Source organism: Penicillium nucicola (genome assembly GCF_028828085.1).
Source record: "Penicillium nucicola strain IBT 29836 chromosome Unknown utg000009l, whole genome shotgun sequence".
Classification (NCBI taxonomy): domain Eukaryota; kingdom Fungi; phylum Ascomycota; class Eurotiomycetes; order Eurotiales; family Aspergillaceae; genus Penicillium; species Penicillium nucicola.
Genome location: NW_026643133.1, coordinates 706,500 through 728,841, shown reverse-complemented (window position 1 = coordinate 728,841; position 22,342 = coordinate 706,500). Strand labels below are relative to the sequence as shown.

The 22,342-nt window shown below is 47.7% G+C and overlaps 5 protein-coding genes across 5 annotated transcripts; 4 read left to right on the top strand and 1 right to left on the bottom strand.

Moving 5' to 3' along the window:
- Nucleotides 1-6,142: 6,142 nt before the first annotated feature.
- On the bottom strand, nt 6,143-6,697 carry N7511_008523 (ankyrin repeat domain-containing protein; the record flags this gene model as incomplete). The annotated part of the gene is made up of 1 exon (XM_057130900.1): nt 6,143-6,697. The coding sequence occupies one exon, from the start codon at nt 6,695-6,697 to the stop codon at nt 6,143-6,145; it is 555 nt and encodes a 184-aa protein (XP_056981631.1).
- Nucleotides 6,698-7,746: 1,049 nt separating this feature from the next.
- Nucleotides 7,747-8,061, top strand: N7511_008522 (uncharacterized protein; the record flags this gene model as incomplete). Its single annotated transcript, XM_057130899.1, has 2 exons — nt 7,747-7,944; nt 8,038-8,061. 2 exons carry the CDS (start codon nt 7,747-7,749, stop codon nt 8,059-8,061), a joined length of 222 nt encoding a protein of 73 aa, XP_056981630.1.
- Nucleotides 8,062-13,329: 5,268 nt separating this feature from the next.
- N7511_008521 (uncharacterized protein) lies at nt 13,330-14,262 on the top strand (the record flags this gene model as incomplete). Its single annotated transcript, XM_057130898.1, has 2 exons — nt 13,330-13,972; nt 14,078-14,262. 2 exons carry the CDS (start codon nt 13,330-13,332, stop codon nt 14,260-14,262), a joined length of 828 nt encoding a protein of 275 aa, XP_056981629.1.
- A 2,601-nt stretch (nt 14,263-16,863) lies between these two features.
- Nucleotides 16,864-17,577, top strand: N7511_008520 (BTB/POZ domain-containing protein; the record flags this gene model as incomplete). Its single annotated transcript, XM_057130897.1, has 1 exon — nt 16,864-17,577. One exon carries the CDS (start codon nt 16,864-16,866, stop codon nt 17,575-17,577), a length of 714 nt encoding a protein of 237 aa, XP_056981628.1.
- Nucleotides 17,578-18,282: 705 nt separating this feature from the next.
- Nucleotides 18,283-19,608, top strand: N7511_008519 (uncharacterized protein; the record flags this gene model as incomplete). Its single annotated transcript, XM_057130896.1, has 1 exon — nt 18,283-19,608. The coding sequence occupies one exon, from the start codon at nt 18,283-18,285 to the stop codon at nt 19,606-19,608; it is 1,326 nt and encodes a 441-aa protein (XP_056981627.1).
- Between the last annotated feature and the right edge of the window lie 2,734 nt (nt 19,609-22,342).

The following is a 22,342-nucleotide window of genomic DNA, read 5'->3' as shown; positions in this document are numbered from 1 at the left end:
CAGGCACGGCTGTCAAAAAGTAGTGTGCTTCGACCGCAGCTTCTAGTGGCCATGGTTGATTCCCATCATTGTCCTTCAATAGACTTGCTTCCATGGTTGATGATAGTAGAAGCTGCGGCGGTATCAACGTGGCGCGCTGCCTGAAAATAGAGTGCTTCGCCTTGATTCGGATTTGACGGGAACACAAATGTGGACTTCGTTTTCTTGCCTCTGTGGTGCTCAAAGGAATAGCGCTATCGGATTACCTGATTATCCGGTATGTGAGGGAATGAAGACTTGACAGTTTCTCATAAGTTGCTTTACAGTGCCAAAACAAACATTATTATCTCTTCCTTCCCTCTTGTTCTCCTTCTGCCCCTCTTCAGCTGGAGCGAAACCATGCCGACTGTCACGGCCATTTTGCTATGTACAGCAAAAGCTGCTAGCCCGGTGCTCTACCGGATCAGAACCGTAGGATCAATATAGCTCATGCATATTGATTGGCCATGCAACTCAAACCAGAGCTTGTCTGAGAGGCTGTCTTGATAGCCGGCAATTTCCAAGTCGCCATACTCAAAAGGAATATTATCCAGCAAAGGATTAAAATAGACTTCCGAGGCCACCGGTGAGCTATCCGTAGTCAAGTCATTTACCATAGGCCGCTGTAGGCCACAAGGGTGAGCAAAATACGGTTCTGATTGTTCCAGGACTGGTGGAATGATGTCCACGGTAGGGCTTTGGCTGCCTTGACTGGATGCAGAGTCACTGCATATTTCAGTATCTGCAGTAATTGAGAGCGATGACGTCCGCTTCATGGGCAGCTGGCGCCTCTTGTTGGCGGAATCGTTGATCCCGTTGTGCATGGTAGAGTGATGTTGTCGCTCAATGTCCGCCAGTTCTTGGAAAACGCAACGAACGATCGGACTCTCGTTCCGCCACCCTAGACCGACGACCTTGGAGATGGCTTGGCCGTTGCTGCGGTGGTTTCTTTGCCGCAGATATTCCTTGACATGCTCGTTGTAGGCAAACCGGTAAAGCATGAACGCATTCATCGGACGCGTGATCTTTCCTTTCTTCCTGATTTCTTCCATGCGATCGGTGCAGGATCGACGAGCCCAACTGTACATGTCTCTCACGGGGATTTTCACCTCATCTTCCAGGATGTGGCTCAGTGGTCGACCAAGAATGTCTCTGATGATCGGAGTGGCAAGCTCGTTTGGCGAGTCAAGCTTCCGCACTATTTTGTGGCGCGCCATCGAGGCTGTATGTTTGTTTCTGGCTAGTCGGTAAAGTGAAGGAAGAGGACACTGGTCTGGTCATGAAAGGCGTAGGAGGTGGAGATTCTTACAGAAACCAGACTGGTGATTTCTGACGGACGGAAACGTGTGAGCTTGCACAGCAATTATCAGGCTCGACGCAACCAAAAATGGTACCCCAATAAATCCGAGAGCAGATGGAAAGGTTCGATGGTTTGGGATTTTGGGCTAGGTATTTAAAGGGCTAGTCCGTGGCCCACTCGAGGATATGAGTCGGGCGGAGATAGGTCGGGTCGCTACGACGCACGAGTTTGCCATATCTTACCAGTCTCTGTCCAACAGAAGGCAGACAAGTTGAGTCGTCTTAAACAGAAGCACAAGCTCAAAGATTTTGTCAAGTTGACTGGATACATGGTGATATCACCCAATGAGCAGAACGCTCCGCCTCGCTAGATCGTCGCATCGAGCTACACAGTACTACGAGGATGAGCTCGAACCCAGCGCTGCTTATCAGAATACCGACCATTATTCATGCATCGCGGTGCCCACCTTCGTATCTTGTCTCTGGTCTTATCAACTTGTCCAAATTGTAGACGCCTTGGTTGCGTGATACATTCTGATTGATATAGTGAGCGATCCTCTCTCCCACGTACTGCTGTGAATGGTATGCAATTTGGTAAACATGAGATCTAGCTACAATATTCTGCGCATCTTTCATACTAACGATCGTACCGCTTCCTTCCATACTCGCACCAAGTCAATAAGAAGCCTCTTTCATGCCGATCCTTCAGGTTCCCCCATGGTATGCGCTCGCCAAAATAACTAATCAATCAGAAATGTCGACCCTATGGCGGGAGATGCATCTTCTCCAAGGACTTTGCCGATCCCCCTGGAGCGTCCAGTCCTCGCAGATACATGCATGTCGGTGTCTCCCCGATAGAAGATCTTATTGACTTGGCCGATGGGGGAACGTGAGCTGGCAGCTCATTGACTCCGTTGCCCACAATGCGGATGGAGCGTACCACGGGCTGCGGCTCGACCGGGGCCCCATCTGCCTCATTTGGTCGAGACCGATCGGATTTGAGACAGAGCATATGTAGCCAATGACGGCTTTGGGGGCTACAGTGGCACAAACCACGTTGCAAATGACGCTTACGATTGATAGCGAACCACATAAGAACTACGCAGACTGCTCCGACCGTGGGGATAGTCACGCCGACAGCAACAGGCATGATCCAGCCATCCTTCTGACGCCTGGATGCTTGGGTGGCCGTAGTTTTTGGTGGCAGCGGCTTTCCCGATGTGGTATATGGGTACCAAGTCGTGACCGTCTTCGTGTACGGGGTATCAAACAGTGACTTGAGGTGAGGGTCTCCCCACAATTCGGGTGCAGTTCGACTGGCGTTTCCTGTTGTTCTAGTCTTGGTCAGCTACCGAAGTTGGCAGGCTCGCCAGGCAAGATCAATGACCCACGTTCCTCCAATTTCCTGAAGCACCACACTTGGTACATGGTACTCCTCGACAGCCTCTGGAGAGTATGTTGTTTGAAATTCCAGATCATTCAGGCTGAATGTCTGCAGAATGCCACCGTCGAGGCAAATAGATGGATCCTGGTATAGACCCCCTACCACTAACATGTAGCTCGGTAGGATACCGAAGCATTGATGTCCGCTGCGACCATGGCCAGATTTCCCGGAGTAGGCCCTGATCCAGATAAAGGATGGCAAGGAGAGGATGTACACATCGTCATAAGGGGCAGTAGTGGAATCTTGTCCGTCATAGCCGCCGTAGATGTAGATATTGTGAGAGCTGCCATCCGATGCCGAAGCCAGCGTGGAGCAGAACGAGGAACGACCCCCTGAGGGAATATCGCCCGTGGCATTTTGGAGATACCTTGTAGATGTATCAACAGTGAAGCTTGCGTTCAGTTCGGGAAGGCCGACAGCGTACATACCATTTATCGAGCGCGATATCGTAAATTGGAATAATAGTCATAAAATCCGGGTCGGTCAGGGACTATGCTGGGTTAACCAAGGTTCTTCTTCGGGCCAGAAGAGCGGGTGGAGTCTTACATTTTGCTCTTGCTGCGTGGATGAAAGACCCGACGGATATAATTCTTCTGGGATCTTCACCCCGCCAATTACTGCTAGAACGCCTTGCCGGGAAACGGGGATCCACACCACTTGCGGGTTTGCTCGGCTCGCGACATATTTGGGCAGCGTCAAGTTCCGCCAGAGTTTCTGATCACCAGTGGCTGCCAAATTGACTGCAATCAATGTGTTCGCCGACGTGTTTGCCGATGCATCGTCCGAGGTGATAGGTCCCCAGTCCTGACCGCGCATGCCACCGAAATAAAAAGCCAGGTCCTCGCTGGGCACCGATACCGAACCCCCATTTGTGACGTAGCGAGTCACGTTGCTTGGTAGTGACGAATTAAAAAACGATCCCTCATCACGGCCTGTGGCTGTATCCAGATATCGATATCCAAGAACCTCCCTCGCGTCGGGAACATCCTTGCTGTCCATTGGCCTGGTTAATCCCCTGAGAAGACGCTGTCAGAATAAGCTCGAGACAAGGGAACGGGGCGACGGGACTTACCCGTAGAGAATGATTTCTCGATCGTTCCCAAACATCGCGCCATCTTCAAAGTTCACTTGGGCCACGGTCGGGCTGGGTGCCTTTGAAAAAAGGCTAGATGTGTTGGTCGTTTCATTGTTGAATCGATCAGCGAGGGACAGGCTATAAAATGGGCTCCCACCTAGCTGGAACGATCAGCTGTTATTCTTCATGGACCGTCGTAACAGCTGTCGATTTGTTACCGTCATTTGCTGGTATGCCGTAGGATCCATCGGAATACCCGCTAGGGAAGGGTCAGTGTGGGTCATGAAAGCACAAGGTCACGAACCTCTGCCACCATAAGGAGCCGCCGTTCAGTATGATAGTTTGCCGAAGTTGGAAGCCTTGGTCGGATCAACGTTGTGCTCGTGCGATTTGTATGCTTAGTGCGGTGCGACTTACCACGAAACCCGTTCCAGTTGCACATTGTGGTATTTATTTGGGTCGTCCATGGCGGCGCAGCAATTGCAGGGAGAGAAAGAAGCGCACCAATCAGCCACTTTAACGTGAAAGGGGTTTGTGGCATTTTTCAAGACTTTCTAGAATTGAAGCAGACTGAGCTCTGGCCGGACCGACGGCACTTATAGGAAAGGCTGACCAGTATGCTCATAACGGAATGTTACGTATTCTGTGCGATAAATTTTCTTCAGTTCAACGAGCCAAGTCCCAATCAATCCCCAAGGCAACTACTGATGCCATCGGTTCACTGATTTAGATGAGAAGACATCTGCATCGACACTGGCTACTGTAAGTATTGCGTTTGATTGCTGTATTATCCATCGTGAGAGGCTACCCATGCATTATGCCTTTTTCAGATATTCCTGCTTTTCCGCCTCTAGGGTAAGTTGAAATTCGAATGAGGATTCCTTCGTTGACATAGGCTGGATCATTTTCGGGAATTGCAGATAACCGGGTAACTGATTAGGATCTTGACCCTGCTTGTGACCAGCCAACAGAATGGCAACGTGCCTTTTGCGTAACTGAAAACCCACCTCGCAAAGAATCCATCCTATGCCCTTGTGCAACATTCGTATAGCCCCCTATCGTAGGACAGGCCCATTTATCGTGATATACCACCGTCTTGTTTTCTCGCTTGGGATTCAAATAGTCAGAGCCGATTCGATTTTCCGTTGCGGTCTGCATGTCGAACCTGGGTATATGGGATAAACATGCATTATAGTCTGTCTATTCAGAGCTTATTATAAACCCTCTGCCCTCTCTCTACTTGGGACCCATAGCCAGATATCTGTCTCTAGTGAGTGGTTTTATGTCATAACGGCTAGCCAATGTGCGTTTTTTACGTCGAGAATTATTCTATCTCAAGTTCAGAAGGGACGGACATCCCTGCACGTAACCTGGAAACAGGATCGAGATCCTACTGCGTTCAACTGGCTTCCGCCCATGGTTTTTCTGTCAGTGAACGAATTGAGAAATTACCAACTTTCTGACGATACTCGCCTGAGATTGAGTTGTCGCATAGGAATTGAGGACACAAAAGGTAAGAGTCACGATCAAGTCATGAAAGAGGGAGGAGTAAGAAAGCCAGGTTCCAATTGACCCTTGACCCTAAGCCCAAAACCCTAAACCCTAATGATGAACTTGCGGATACGGCAAAATCCTAGGTCCCCCTTATTTCACCTTGGGGCGATAAAACTTCCTTTCGGTCAATTATCACAGTGGCTTAAATCTATTGTCTACGGTACTTTATCAGAAACCTTCATGTACACATTCCCTCGAGATAAACGGAGCTGAGCTCACGTTGTTTGTCTACTTTGACCGCTTGCGATGCGCCTAGAATCGGATTGAGGCTAAGGCTCGGCTTCTCCGGTCTTCTTTGGCAAGTTACTGTGTTGTGACCTACCTCTCGAGCTTGGATTATCAAAGCTGTAGCTGGCGTCATAAGCGCCATAAAGGTGAAGGTTCTTTTAGAATTCTCCCCTGTATCGAAGGTATGCTTCAGCCTGCGGCTATTTATTGATCTTGTTGGTGAGTAAGATAGACAATAGGTCCGGCAGATGATCGAAAAGCTCGCTCATTGACCAGACAATGTGAAGAACGAAGAAAGCACTCAAGTCTTTACAATGCATTCAACATGGCTTTGTCTCGACAATAAGCAACTACGTGGTACATGGCCGCGTGCTCTCATAATGATGATTTTGGGTTCTTTTTCTAATCAAAGATGCTAAAGTTGAGTATTATTGCACTATTACCGAAGTGGTCGACAGATAAGGATGAGGGAACCAGAATAATATTGAATAATACTGTATATTCCCCGAACCTGATGATTTTTTTCAACCCGCTCCAGGGAAGCGAAACCATATACATTGATCAGCTCTGCGCTTGAGCAGGATCTGAACGATCTTGTCGTGTCCAAAAAGACAAGCAGCGTGCAGCGCATTATCGTATTCTTTACCCGGGGCGTGGACATCGGCTCCTTGCTCTAATAGCATCTGCACGATCTTGTCGTGTCCTTGAAAAGAAGCTGCGTAGAGCGGATTTCCGTAAAATCCAACCTGGGAATTGGCATCGGCTCCTTTTTGCAACAGCATCTGCACGATTTCGTCGTGTCCTTCGAAAGAAGCTGACTGGAGCGCATTTCCGGATTCTCCACCCTCGGCATTGACATCGGCTCCTCTTCCCAACAACATCTGCACGACCTTATCATGTCCAAAAGAACAAGCAGCGTGCAGCACATTTCCGTATTCTCCACCCTCGGCGTTGACATCAGCCCCTCTTGCTAACAGCATCTGCACGATTTCGTCGTGTCCTTGAGAAGAAGCTGCCTGAAGCGAATTTCCGTGAAATCCACCCTGGGCATTGACATCGGCTCCTCGCTCTAGCAGCATCTGCACGATTTTGTCGGTTGTTTTCTGCGGGGCCCAGATCAATAGCGTTGTTCCTCTATTGTCGGCCTTACTGATGTTCCCTTCCTGGCCGTTTTAATATTGCCACAGTGAGTGCATTCGTTGATCGCACGGAACTGTATAGAATTGCTGTCTTCCAAAAAAAGGAAACCGCCGGGAAAGCCGTTTTATGTGCGTTTGGTCCCCGTGATGTACGCAATTCGTTATTTCTTTGTCCAACGTCAGTCATATTCTGCACGTGATCGGACCAAAGCACCGCTCAATATTCCAACAGGCCTCGGATCATGAAGCTCGCTTGATCTCTACCGCGTTCTAACTCGGTTATCAAAAGGTATTGCAAGTAGATCTCACCCATCCGATCTTCTGCACTACTCAGGCTCCTACAATATGCAAGATGGGAATTCTCTGAAATCTTCTTTTGAAATAAAGTGTGGAATTGTTAGTAGAGACAAACGTGGATATATGCCATGGACATAGATAAGAAAGCACACCTATTCACATATACCGGGCCAACCTGGATCCATATCAGTATCTGCATGTGTGCCCCGTGACTTGAGCCTAGAACTTGACCGTCATACCGTTTGCTAGGTTTTTGTTTCTTGTAGCGTACGTAGCCTGCTACTTCTTCTAAGAATGCGTCTAGAATTGGGATTTGGGGTTTGAGATTCCGAATTCCCTTCGCCTCCGCTACCCCTTGCACTGCCGACCTGGTGGGCTCGTTTTTCTGCCATTTTGATTCTTTTCAGCCAAGATCCAGACAGGTGGGGCTTTGCCAGACGTATGGCTTCCAGAATGCGTTGTTGCCTCTCCAATGCTCGCTTGTCTATGCTCGAAAGACCCTCAAGTCTATCTATCTCCGATTCTAGATCGTGCACAAGAGAATAAGGATAAGCCAAACGCGTCTTACTGGCCCTTGTCTCTTCTTGTTGCCGCTCTTTCTTTGAAAGAATCCAGGACCAGTTGTCTACCTGGTTCAGCCATCCCGAACTTTTCAGGTCATAGTTCAGGAGTTGGAGGACTTGTTGCTCCATATGTACTATAACGGCAACACTTTGAGCGTTCATGCGAGTGATCACATGCTGATAGTCACCTTCCAAGACGCCATTGTGCGATACTGGCTCGTCGATACAGGGCCAATCTCTGTGGAGTACTGGCGATGGAAGGAATCAGCTTGTCCAAGTCTCTCGTTTGGCGTCAACACCTCACCTTTCTGGGATATTAAGAAACAAGTAAGTGCGAGTGCTCGGAACCCAGATAGACTCTTAATAGACCGAGCTTCTGCTAATAATTGTAAGAACCGAGAGAATATATCTTTGGCATAGAGTAACATGATGACCGTCGTTTGATCCATGACTGGGAGAGCTCTCCTAAAATAATCTCTTTCCTCTCGTTTTATATGCTCTTTTTGCGATCCCGTCGTCTCTGGACAACTTAAGTATTTAAAGAACTCCTCGACGATGTCCTAGCACATTGTAAGTTCTAGTCAACTCGTGTGAATCAAAATTCTCATACATCTACCAAAAGATCTCGAAGGTCGTTAAAATCCATGAGGGTCTAAGATGGTAGCAGACAATAGGATTGAGTACAGACTTTATCTACCGCAGTCGCTCTGCTGGCCAGTGATATATGGACAAAGAACCAGTTGTCAAATTGCAGTCCTGAAATGGAGCACAGAGAGACAGATTGAGTCGATGATGCATCGAAGGTAAAGACAGCTCCCAGCCAATTGCAGGGCCATCGGCTCTTCTTAGCCCATTATTTCAATGGCCCCACTATTCGACCATAAGCGCTGTTGGGATGACCCTGAGCATGTTCAAATGGGCTCAACCCCCGGATATCCAAATCTAGGGAGCGAAAGACCCTTTTTAGATCCCGGTGTCCAATTGTGACTTGAACTGTACCTGTCTTACGAAGCCGGCTTCTCTCGTGTCGTGTATTTATTCCTAGTGCCATATCCCTACATTGGGTGTCACTGAAACATGTTGCGTCGGCTCAAATATCCATTCACTCTTTTGAAACGGCGAAAGAGACTCAATTACATTAATGTAAATACGCCCCCAGTCGAAGGATGGCCCATAAAGGCTCAGATTCCTGATCAGTATTCCTTGTCTCCTTGCAAGGCATTGATTGACCTTGATGGGTCCGTTGACTCAAAGGAATTACCGGAGGTGCACGCACAACGACTCAATGCGATTCAGCGCCGGGCTCAACGGCTTGACCACTGGGGTCTGTTTATTGGACTCGTTCCAGTGTGCGGTTTGCTGTGTCTTTTCCACCGTGTCTGATCTTACTGACTGTACCCACAGCATCGGCGATATCGTTAACACTGCCCTTGCGGTGAGGCTACTCTATGGTTGTCGGAGGTTGGGCACCAAGCTCCCTCCATCGCTATATAAAAGGATGGTGGCCAATATAATCATCAGTCTTCTCATTGGTTCTTTTCCTATTTGCGGAACCATTCTTGACCGGTGCTTGGTCAGATGCAACAAACGAAATGCTCTCATCCTTCAATCTTTTTTCAATTCCCAGGGCTGCCAAAGGACGAGAGACTGAAAAATACAATAGCAAATGAAGGGGCGATACAGGATTGGTTAATACGAAGGCCTATCGTTACAGGGCGCATGAAGCATCCTAAGTTGATACGCGGGATAGTCAAGTTCTGGGATTTAGACTGATTTTATGTAAGACCACTAATAACCATGACTACTATAACTTAGTTTCGTAGATAGGTGGCGTTCCGGGTGAATGCTCAACTGATTGGATCGATATCGGCGACTATGTCTCATTGAACGTCAACAGTGCAAAGTGGTGAAACGCTCTCTCAACTTTGTCTTCCGCATATGTTGCATTGATCTCACCGCAATATGCTGTATAGTCTCTGTGACACTAGCACGGTTCTTTTTAGAATGCATTAAGCCCGACTTTTACGAAAAGCAAGGGGGAAAACGGAGATAAAAAAACGAACGATAGACTCTGATGAACACTCAGTTTGACTTTCGGTAATACCCAGGAACGCTAGACGTATCAATGTTTTTGGAAAACCGTTTTATGTTACCTGCGTATTCCAGATGTGATTTCCAAAAACACCCACAGTTGATCAAGGTATAATCCCTTAATCGGGCCTGAACAGCGTTAGCGCGTTATGTCGACCATTTTGAAAACGGTGGTCAAAAAATGAATTTGGAGACTAATACCAAATAAACTGACTTATTGCGAGTACGTCAAATCAAACTTTTGTATTAGTCCCAGAAAGTTGCTGCAAATTTGTGGACGCTGTATATTTATTTATTCAAATACTAGAAGAATGGAAGTGAGGACTCCCGCAGATGGTGTAGTCTCTAGATAGCGTTACCTTCAGATAAGCTTGTTGTGGTATTTCTGGCATTCATCATCACGGAGATCTCTGTCCATAACGGTTTGCGGATTTGAAACCCCAAGCACATTGTAACGTTGACATGACGTGTTTCCCAGATGGTCCTCCGGGCGTTACTTTTACTAATTGATCAAGGCGATTGGGTGATAATTGTGACAACAAAAAAGTGCTAAGAGTTTGCACGTACGATGAATGGGTCGGCCACATAGCTACGTAATAAAGTAGAGTCACGGCCAGCGGATCCTGCTACATACAGCGCATTGACAACCCATGATAGTAGCCCATATTCTGTGATAGCCAGTAGCAAAAGTAATGTATCTAAAGCAGCAGTGTCGACCCTGCTCTGCCGAAAATCACAACATGAATTCTTGTCTACAGTGCTTGCAGTTTTCCCATTTGTTTCCGTCCTATCGTGAACAGACCACAAAAGTTTTCGAATAAGACTTGTTCTTGCATCTGCAGACCCCAATGTGCTGGCAGAGATTCCAATAAGACTAGGCTGACATAGATACTTGTCTGCAATGCAGATGTAGATCTTAGTTGAAGCGAAACTGTGACATAGCGTATGATTTATTGTACGCATACCGGACCGAGCATTTGGGTCCTCAGTGGGTGAGAGCGAGACTTGTCTTTGATTTCTCTGAGCTTTCGTTCCAGGAATGGGTTAGTTGAAGGTATTTGTTGGTTTTCTCTTCTGAGCTTTTCGATACGAGTGCAAAGAAAAGGGGTGCTGTCGCTGGGCATGATTTCTGACCTCTACGCACCTCAAAAGGTCGGCTTCTTATCTTTTGTGGCGTGTACGTGAAAGGTAGACGAACAAAAATCATTAATTGTTGTGTCTTTTTTGGAACTTGGCATCCTCAGCTGCACAAAAAACATGCAACTAAATTTAGCCATGCGAAGGGCTGCGGCGCTGTCGCGCCACTATTCGATGTCCCTGATTTGATAAGTATGCACCACCGGCGAAACTTGCCCTCATTGCCTCATCCTCAAGTTTGATCCAATACCGACAGCAACCTTATCTGGTGCTCTAAAAAAGACCGCAGAAGCGGTTTGTCTGTCTTTTTTTTTCCATCTTTCAAAGCATTTCTGGGCGGATACCTTGGTCAACGAAAAGGGCAGGCATTCAATTTCGGACCATAAGGCTGCCGGAAAGATGGTATAAAGTAGGTGTCAGTACAACTTTCTTGGTTGAAGGAGGACTCTCAATGGCCCCTTCTGTCTTACCATGGGCTATCCTTCCAAGCTGTCAGGTGGACAGCTTGAGCACGTTGATTCAGCTGTATGAGCCCTATACCGATATTGAGCAGTTGAAATGCCAACCAGTCTGCGTAACCATCATTGGCTATGAACAGCCACAGGCATACGGTCCTGGTATTCATACATCATTATATGAGGTTCAAGGTGAAAACACCGTATGCAACTTTTTGCAGCTTTCTGCGGCCTGTAGCCTCAAGCCACAACCACTCTATGCCAAGCAGTCTGTTTCTATAGATGCCGAGCACACTGCTAAAATCTTTCATAGCCTATGCCTGGAGTTTAGTGACGTTATATGTATCAAAGCCCGAACCGTGGACGAGGCTGTTCACAGATTCCTACAGTTTCGAGACTGCACTGATGTTAGAGCCGATAGAAAGCCCCAGTTGATTATTCTCTTTGAAATGATTTCATCACAGACTACAGTAGATGAGACGGGCGTAAAGAAACACCTCGAAGCCAAATTGGCCAAAGATGGGAATGCCTCCCAGTGGACTTCGCAACTATTGCAGCATTTGATTGTGCAATTTGATGACCCGCAAAAAACGAATTTGCCCGAACTTTTGACCCGCATCCAAATGTATACTACCACAATGAAAAAGAGACGCGAAAAAAAGAGCCACATATGGACACTTGGAGAGCTCAACTATCTATTTGAGCAATACATCGTCACCAAAATGCCTTTTGTAGCATACCGTCAAGATCTGCCGAGGCTTAGCAGCCCAAGGCGGGGCGCCACCTGGTATCCAATGGCGTTTCGAAAGCGGATATGGCCCGGAAAAGAGATACAAAAACATAACGGCTTATCACAATGGCTCCAGGCCATGGATCACGATAGCGATTTGAACAGCGTTTTGGCCCCGGTCTTTGCAAAGATGTTTCTGGAGGATGCCGGCCTCCTCCCGCACGGTATGTATTATCCCACCGAAAGAGCCCACACCACACTTATCAGAGTATGCTGGTGCATTTAGATTTCCTCCCCGCAGAGCTCGTTGCAAGCATATATGGGCCATTGTGTAGACAAGCGTGGCACTGTGCCGTTCAGCAGTGTGTCTGGATAACCCACAAAGGACTTAGCAGCTTTTTAGATGATGTAGTCTCAAAAATGGGGCTCCAGATCACGGATCTCTGGCACGATGCGCAATTGGGGCTACAAAAAGTCCGAGGAAAGCCATTTTGCTGCATGTGTCCATGGAGCCTGCAACCCTGGGCCGTTTTCCCTTGCGGTCACAGCTTATGCGAGCGCGACGCCTGGCGTTATTCTGGGATCCAACCCAATGATGCCGGGCACCCGACTTTGGCCCAATTCAAAGCCTGCCCGGCATGCCATGCACCGGTGGACATAAAGTTACGGCTTCGCCCGTTACAGGCCGGTTATCGAGTCGCAACATTTGATGGAGGTGGTGTCTTAGGAATAGTCTCGCTCATTGCTCTTCGAGCTATTACCGCGAGCCTTCCAGAGGCACTGTCCGTACATCACTTTTTCGATCTCATAGTCGGTACAAGTACAGGTACGTTGAGTTGGGCCTTGTGAGTCTTGTGCACATAAACGAGGTTCAACTGACGGTCAGAGGAGCAGGCTCAATCATAAGCGCTGCGCTTGGTCTTATGCAATGGCCGTTGTCGTATTGCATTGAGATGTTTTGCTCCACGGCAAGTGACGTATTTATGAAGAACCGCGGATTAATAGCCCTTGTGCGAAGATTGCTCCGTCTCCACAAGACCGGGGCACGATATGACATGAATGTATTTTGCCACATACTCAGAAATGCCTTTGGAAATGACCTGATGCGACAGAGCACAGTGAGAACGAAACCAGATGTTGTACGTGTAGCCATCACGTCGGCAACCTTCGATTCACAACTATGCTTATTCCGTTCCTACGGAGACGTGGTGCGCGAGGTAGAACACGGAAAATACAAAGCAGAGAGCTTGTTCGATCTTCCCCTGTGGCAAGCGTATGTTTCCCGTTACTCTGATGACCATGGCCTTGGTTTGTTCCCAGATAGGATATGCTGATCTTCTCTGGTTCTTACGTAGCATTGCCACAAGCTGTGCTGCCCCCTTGGTCTTTGAGCCAGTGAACGGACTTCAGGATGGGGCTTTTGCTGCTAATTGCCCTGCTTGGGTGGCAATGATGGAGCTGAATGAGCTTTCTATGCTAGGCAGCCGTCTACTTGATTATTCGGTAAGCTTTGGGACTGGTCGGTTTCTGTGCCCGGACAAAAGCCGTTCGCGGAGATGGATAAAGCATCTCGTTCCAGAATGGGTTTCGAGATTAGGCTGTGGTTTGGGCAGTGTAGTGGACGCCGATTCTATGTATGGAAAATTTTCCAGTGCCCTCAATCGAGCCGAAAGGGATGGTAAACATTATCGCGTGGAGCCGTCGTTGAGAAAACCGCCAATTGCACTGGATGACGCAGCCTTCCTTGCAGATCTCATCACGGAGACAGAACAATACATGGAGTCCCCTCAAGTCCAGCAAAGCATTTCTCACTTACAGCTTGCAATGCTTGCGTCTTGTTTCTATGCTGCTTTGCTGTCACCGCCAACCTTTAACTCCAATGTAGGACAATACTGCGTCCAACTAGCAGTTCTGTCCCGATGGCCCGAAGATGGGGACATATGTCAGTCACTCGGTGAGAAACTAGAACATGCATCTTTTGTTATGGGTACCCTGACGCGCCCGTACACGATCCCTTTGTACTGTACGATTTACGTGAGCTCTCTAGATACGCCTATTGACATAGGTCTCACTGTTGACGGAATAACATCGCACCCTATCAGCGGGGCCCCGTTGTCTCTGATGCAATTGATGTACCTGCAACATCCGCCATTCTGGTCTCACTCTACTGCTCGTAAGCGGGACGGCTCTCATTTGGCCGATAGTTGCAATAAACGTCGCCGTACTACCTAAGATGCCTGCGAGATGGTTCTGGAACTGACTACTTCCCGAATGTGACATTCGCCGCAAAGCCTTTTCCTTTTCTCTGCGAAACTCTGAAAAATATAGCATTGCTGATATAACGATACTCTATGACCGTAGTCATGTTTGCAGTTTGCAGATTTACGGAACTTTGAATTTCCGTCGCTTTATTCAAGCCGTGCTCGTGCCTTGCATTGCCAGATTGGTTCTTGCAGCCACATCTAATCATTCATATGAAAGAACATCGTAAAGAAGAATGAACTGTAACTACCAAGATCGGTATCTGACTATGAGAGACTGAATGCGTTTAGTTTTCTCTGCCGCTGTACGCCTCGACGATTCTATAATTTGTGGCTGCAGCAAACTCTGATTCAATGTTCCAATGTGCTGCTACCATCGCCATTTGCTCAAGATTTAATCAATATTCTAGACTGATAACTTTGTGTGCGTCATCGGGTAACATTACCAAGGTCAAAATTGTAAGACTCGCGTTTGTCTTGGTAGCCGGAATCCAATCTTTGTGTGTGAGGCAAGCTTTTGTCTGTATCTTGGCATCGGGTTTAGAGCACTCCTATCTCGGTATAGAGCTCGTTGTGAACCGTGACAGGTAGAAGGTAGTATATCAGACTGGGTGATTGCGTAATCCCTAAGTGCGGAGAACGAATAGGAAATAGCATGCAAGTTTCAGCTCTTGCTGTGCTCATTCAATCTGTGCTTCTAGCGCCATTCACTCCATGCAGCTATACGGTGCTTATATATTCTTTTTAGCCTTGGAGGTGCTACTGTAACGAGGCGCTCCGTCAGCCGTTTTATTTGTAGCCGGATCTTCAACAGAGATCCTGATCCCTAGCTTGAGTCTGACATTTGGTCAGATCTGTGTCCTGTTCACAGCAATATTTGAGCAGATACATGTACCTTTCCTGCTAATGCATCGAATTTTCCCTGATATGAGCATGGCTACTTTTTGGAATCTCTCTTTCGCCACTAGGCTACGAGGCATCTCACAATGAGCTAGAAAACTTTATTTAAACCGAGTCCTTAAAGCTGTTTGACACCCTTGAACGCGGCGCGAATCTGAAGGATGTCGGTCTCCACGACACCAACCGTGTCATCACTGCAATATACGGTTCTCTAGGTCTATAGTCAAAGTCAAAATGGCGATCAAAGGCTGCGAATATTCTTTTAATCTTTCATTCTTTCATTCTTCTTTTCGTCACTACTTATGTTCTTCCAGGGATTTCAGGGACGAAGGCAGAAGAGGATTTGAATATCGTATGTCAATGACTGAATGGATGCGCCTGATGACACTGGTTGAGTATCAGAATAGAAACATGGTTTGAAATAATAAACAGGCATCGTAAGATTGGTATGCAAGTCATAATTAGAATATTTCGTCGGGCGGCTCCACGTTTGCTGTAGCAGAAGTCCCAAATCTTTGAGCGACATCAAGGAATAAACTAATGAGCAATTTTTGACTTTAAAGCAAGTCTCGAGTATTTTGCACAGTCCAACCACCTTGGTTCACCCACGCTCATCAAGCAATTCTGTGGACTTTCCTCGGCTAATGCGCGGGATCTAGTATATGCAGGTTGCATCAGCTAGTTTTATTCCTGAGGCCGATTATCAAGATAATCAAATGAAAAGCGGAAACGAACCATTCTATGGGGGCAACTCGGCTATCAGGTCATATGGAGCGTAAAGACGTGAGGGCCTCGATGAGATGCAGACTGGCCGAGAGCAAAGCCCATCTCGGGGAAACCTGGATGGCTCTATCGCATGCCATCGGCAGTAGGCGCGTGACCGTCGCTTCCCGCAATACACACATCGTAGGCTGGTTGACCAGTGGCCCGGGAAGCTGGAGTATGGGGGAGGTTGTAAGGCTTCTTCTATCACAAGGTCGCCCCAGTGATCCCTATCAATGCCAAGCTGTCTTGATACATGATGTGCGCAACTGAAAAGAAGTAAGAGTCTGGAATCGCAGAGTCATACCAGAAAGGCACACCTATCTGAAAGCCGTACCCAGATCCCGTTGATGAAGCGCATCGGGCTTACAGCTTTAACTCGATAGATTTCCGCAGAAATTAGATTTGTCTACCATCTATTGAGCTATATATGCAGTACAATACCTGGCATTGACAATCTCGGACTGCATTCTAACGAATCTTTGTTCACGACATCTGAAAGATCAGCGAAATTGACGCAAGTGTTGTCGTTGTCAAAGACTTCAAAGGTCCCCCTGACTGAGACAGTTATGCCATGCCTTCCGCTCTGTTGGCGTGACTGTAGTTTTTGCGTAGCGGATCCGATGCATCTCGCACCACACTGGCACATTACGTCTCGGATCTAAATTTGGCACTGATTAAACAATTATGTGTTATTCTTTTGTAGCCCATGGACATTGTTTGGAAGCTTTTCAAGGACCTTCCACCTGACTATACATTACCTCCAGTCCCTACACTGAATGCCCTCTCGAACGCCCTCTTTCCTTGCTATCCCATCTATTGGCTCAGCAGAGACCACGGTATGACCGAGCTATCCAAGAAAAGCGCGAAGGAGTTTGCAACATTGTAAGTAAGCCATGTCCACTGCAAGATGGCATGCCTGATAGAATTCTGCACTAGCATTCTCCCACTCTACTGTGGCCCGCACGTAAAAATTCGGATCGACTTCAGCGATCACGAGTATACAGTCTCTAAAGGTCTTCTCTGCGCCGAGTCGTCGTACTTCTCCGCAATACTTGAGAAGCAGGATCCCGGATCTCAGCAGCAGACAGCGACTCTGAGCAAAGTGGAAGGCATTGTCTCCAGACAAAGCGTCGAAGCCTTGATCCAATGGTTGTACCTTCGCATGGTGATATTTGATGTAGAAGACCCCGGAGATCAGATATCAGCCGCCATAGAGCTGGTGAGACTCGCCGACTTGTGCAGCGTGAGCGGACTGGAGCCTCAAATGGCTCGTTTTATCAAGAAGATTCTTGTTGCCCATCCAAACCCTCAATCCGAAGGGTTTTGGAGACACGTGGACACCAACACTTACTGCCTCACCCCACAGCACATTGCAGCGGCATCACATCTACCCCAGGGGCACCTGGTCCGTCGCATTTTGGCAGCGGCTTCCGTTGAAGGATATCTTCGGGATCAAAACCACAAATTTGCCGAGGAGACCCAAGAATATCCTTCCTTTGGAGCCGACCTCCTCTGGGAGGTAGGCATGGCCTTGAATGAGATCAAGCCCACCAGAAAGGTCGCATTTAAGGACCCCATCAGTGGACATAGAGCGGAGATCAAGACGGGTCGGGAGATTTAAGAAATTCGATTCAGTCATCAAACTGCACTGCAGTTTGGCAATATCTAAAGATGTCGATTTGCTCGTAGACTGTCGGGAAAGGTCAATAGAAATCCCCTCAGATAAATAATCAGAGACAAGGTCACCGCCGCCGTAGATTAGGTGGCCCGTTTATATATATCAGTGGCTTTTCTGGTTCACCGCACCCACTCATCGCGTGCCTTGGAAGGAAAATTGGAGCTCAGGCTCATCCCTGGCGCGTATAAACGCAGGGCTTCACCGAGAGAATGGATGCTGTACTTGTGATGACCGACAAGCAACTGTCCATATTCTGTCGAAGCGCGCGTAACAGTCTCAGGCCGGTGAGATATTTCCACCCACCACGCCTATTTTATCATGTTTCAAAAATAGCTCAATCGGATTTGAATTATTCTCCCTTTCAAGCCCCCTTCTCTATGTTCCAGGAAATAACTCAATGCTGAGAGAATTACTAGACCAGACTTCCGTGTGATTTACTTGCTAGTCGTGAGCACCTGCAGATCTTGAATATTCCGGTGCCTGGGACCTCAATGAACGTGTGAGACTGAGATGCCACAAGGGGTAGTAACGAGCCCTGAAGACAAATCAGAGTATCGAGTCCCTCCAGTCCATGGGAACATTGACCGCAGGCGTTCACCTTTGATGTCGGCCCGGTACCAGCAACCGCCGCAGTCTTCTGATCCGCATATGTCTGACCCCCATGTCAGTCATCTAGAGTTGCTGAAAGACTCTTTGAGTGTATCCCAAACCGCATCACGGACAGGTAAAGATAGGTGCCTGGCGCGTCCGACGGGATCCCAATTCCTTAATCAGGAGGAGCTATATGAGAGTATTGAGCTTCTTTTGGGGCTCGACATCCAACAGAATACAGGGCATAGCCAAGGCTTCGAGTCTTCATCGGGAGGCATGCCTTCATATCGCCCGTGTAGTGAGCCAGGTAGGCCCGGGCCAACTCTTGGCCTGAACGAAATTAGACATACGTCAGTCGGACCCCATTTTGATGGAAAATTAGTGACTACATTACAAGACGCTGCGTCTTTAGGTGACCTTTTTGATTTAGCTACGCGCAATGGGGTTCAGCTGGAGAATATCTCCTCAGGCCTCAGCTTGATCCGATCTGTCCTACAGCGGTCACATCCGGAGCAATTCGAATTGCGAGAAATGGGCTTGCCTGTGACACCAGCAGGAAGGGTACTTCGGCCTGGATCACAGGGCTATTTCCTACATCTAGTGTCACCTTTCCGAGAAAGGCCTCTTTGTTTGAGCGCTCAAGACTATTGTGATCACTACGAATACGAGATCCTCACGTGCGCATATATAACGGGAGCTATTCTGACACAATGTGAAGCAGCGGCACTTTCATTAGATGAGACGCGGTGGTCAGTGTTAAAGTTGGCCCTAGACAACTACCAAGACCCCCGATGGAACGTCATGCATCGAGCCTTCTGGCGAGTCTGGACCTTTTGCAGACTTTTCGGCTCTGGCAAAGGACGCGAGGAAGATTGGCAAGGCCAACAAGCCTGGCTTGAAGGACATACCATCCATAGCAACAACGGATTTGGCACTAACACTCAGCCTGGGAGCCTTCAAAGCGAGGTTCTCGACAATCCTCCGGAGTTCTTTGCCACTGGTAACCCAGGAGGGCTCACGTCGGAGGAATTAAAGGATATGATGTTCATCTGGCGCTGTCTCCGATGGCTGTTACGAATCCGACTGTACAGAGACACACTGCCACAAACTCCACGGCGAGACCAAGCGCAGGGCAGCGTGAAGCTGAGTGAGAAGACTGCGAACACCGACTGGCAGATCACAGATACTTTGGTTGATTCGCTGTTGAGCCTTGGACTAGCCGCTACCAGACATCTCTTGTCCACTCGTGGAGAACATCCCCTGCAAGTTGCCCACAATCTACAATGGACTTCACGGCCCATCATCTTTAGGCGAGAAAGGGGTCACGCATTCCTACTAGAAGCTTGCCAGAGGAAACTTCTGGAAACAAAGGAACGTGGATAAGGGATCCAGAAGAAAGAGATTGCGATGATGCCGTAGCAAGGAGTGAGAAACTACCCTCGCATTGGAATTCTATCCGTCGTGACTTATAGTTGGTAACCCGCGATTAAATGAATCGGAATCTACAGGCCCAAAGCAAGAGCCCTGCGCCATACGAAAAGCTCGCGAGTCAGCTATGTTAAACAACTACTGCGCGTTTTTTGACCTAAGAATTGTGGAATTGACGAAAGAGCTTGTATCTGTCAAGGATGTAGAGGCTCGATCGAGTATTCAGAGAATCGACTGAAAATTCCCCAATCTTCGTCTTTTCCAGTGGTCAAAGTCTACGTGAGAGTTGACCAGGCTGGCGAAGGGGATTTGCGAGACTAGCCCATTGACGAACTGAGTGCGGATCGTATTTTTGCTCCATCCGGATAAGAAAAAAAAGTCTCATCGATATAAGTAATGTCAAGATTAGAAAATCCTTTGGCTTCACGGAAACCACCATGCGACCTACCACTAAACAGATCAACTATAGATTGAGACACATGGGACTTTGGGAACAGTAATCTAGATTGCAGTAAAAATAGACTACTAAATGTTTTGTGCAGGCAGACCGATATGACTGCAAAAAGAACAGCTTTCCGCTATCAGACATGAGCGGGTCGGCCCTTGTGCTACCTAAGCGCTACCCAGCTTAATGCACGAGAGAAGGTCAATCACCTCTTAAAATAGTATGACTCTGACATGTGCCAAAAGCCAAAAGTATCCGACGATGGGCAAAATTGAACCACTCGGGGCGAACACATATTACTTGGACGGTGTGAAGCCATGTTTAAGCGCTGCGGCAACAGTTCGAGTTCGAGCCACACTAGAAAATGGTTTCCCAGGTTGCCTTGTACAACAGTACTTTAGGACTCCTACAAAGATTCTGTCGGTCGTCAAGCTCGGAAATTGAAATTAATTACCCGCAACGCCTAGACGAGGATTTCACGCTAAAGGACTCGCGCGATGCTTGCGCAAAGCTCAGAGGTTATATTTGCGAGAATAAATTCAGCTTTGGCGACCTTCTACAGACCACTCCCGATCTACAAACGGCACTGCGCGAACTCTCAAGACTGCAAAGTATGCTCTTTTGTGAACCTACCACCGGTTCCTTCACCAGCACAAAGCACATTGCATATCAAAACCCGACCGTGCCTACGAGGAATCTTCAGAAATTGCTAGATGAGATAGAAGAATGTGCCTGGTATATTGTGGAAATTTCAGAAGACGGGAGGGAAAGTGGACAAACAACGTGGAGATCAAATCAGAGTTCCCGCCGAAGTTATGATCATCATAGATACTCTGAGCATCATGAGTGCCGCTGATCAGGCCTTGGTCTGCGTCAGCGACAAGTATGGATTATTCGCGGGTTCCAAGAATTGCTATCCCAAGTATATGAAGTAATCTTCTTCTCTTTCTTCTCGTCCGATACAGTAAAAGGTAAATTTCGTTCCATCTCATAGCTAAATTGATTAAATCATTCTATGGGCTCCAAAGTAGATGTCGGTGGCATTGACGGCAATTTGCCCGTTGGGTCGGTTGGTTTAACTGCTAAAAATGGCGCTGATATATAGAGAGTAAGCCAGCTTTCGCAATGCAATGAAAGTTCAGATTCCGTTTCATGGGGGAAAGTTTGTCCCTCTTATAAATGAACGGCCCGAATGGGCGACAGACCGATGACGTCCCTGGTCAAATAGTTGTAGCTCTGGATGGTATGCGCATTAAATGCTGTTACCTATCATACAGGGTCCAGCCAGTTCCGGTACTTAGTCTCTTCACGCATTTAGGAGTATTTTTGCAGCCACCACTCTGTAGTACCTCGATCATTCTGGGCATTGGAGAGGGGACTGCTATTTAGCAGCTGAACATCTGTATTGGCTCTATGAAAAAGTAAGCCAAATGCCAATCCTCAAAAGCTTAATGGGAAAATATCATTACACAAACCTTATGTGAAGCCTTAGGAAGACCATGATATCAACATTCCCAGCTGTAAACTACCAGACTGTGGCTGCAGAGCCTTATTGATCTTCCTGTCTATGACTGGTGTCGGTTTCTCAACAAGGTTAGTGTATGTGAAAATCTCTAGATATTACGTTAGACAACGTTTCCAAGATACGTTGCCGACATGTTTCATCCGTCATATGCATCCGGCGGTGTCCCATCCCATGCCATTTCTCGTCCTGGTACCCACGTCTGCAAAGCACTACATGACGCTCATTATATTCCGATATGATTTTAAGGTCACTAAAATGAAATACTGTGAAGCCGTCTGAGCATAAGACCATGGCATTCCCAAGGCCGATTGCGCCAGCCGTAAATGCCTAGATGCTCGGGATGTGAGCCACCCATAATTCAAAGGAAAGTGATATCGATCCATAAGCAGAGACTGTTCAAAGAAAGGGCTATATTGCAGCGGCTCGTCCATTCCTCGTTCCGTACCTGGTAGGCGCACGATAAAGCGGGGTTGACGTGGTGCATAGCGAAATCCTTGCGCAGAACTATGGGAGCAACGTCATCATAACTCAGTTCCCTAAAGCCTGGTATGTGGTCAAAACACCCCGTCTGAGTGATTCTCGCCAAATATTCCGAGTCTTCAGATTCCCCTTCTCCACTGGTGCGCAATTCCCCCGCTGGCTTCTCGCCCGGCGTGACCCAAGGCCTAGTTATCGTGGCTAAGTACCCTTCACAGTCAACTCTACCTGCACATTAAGGG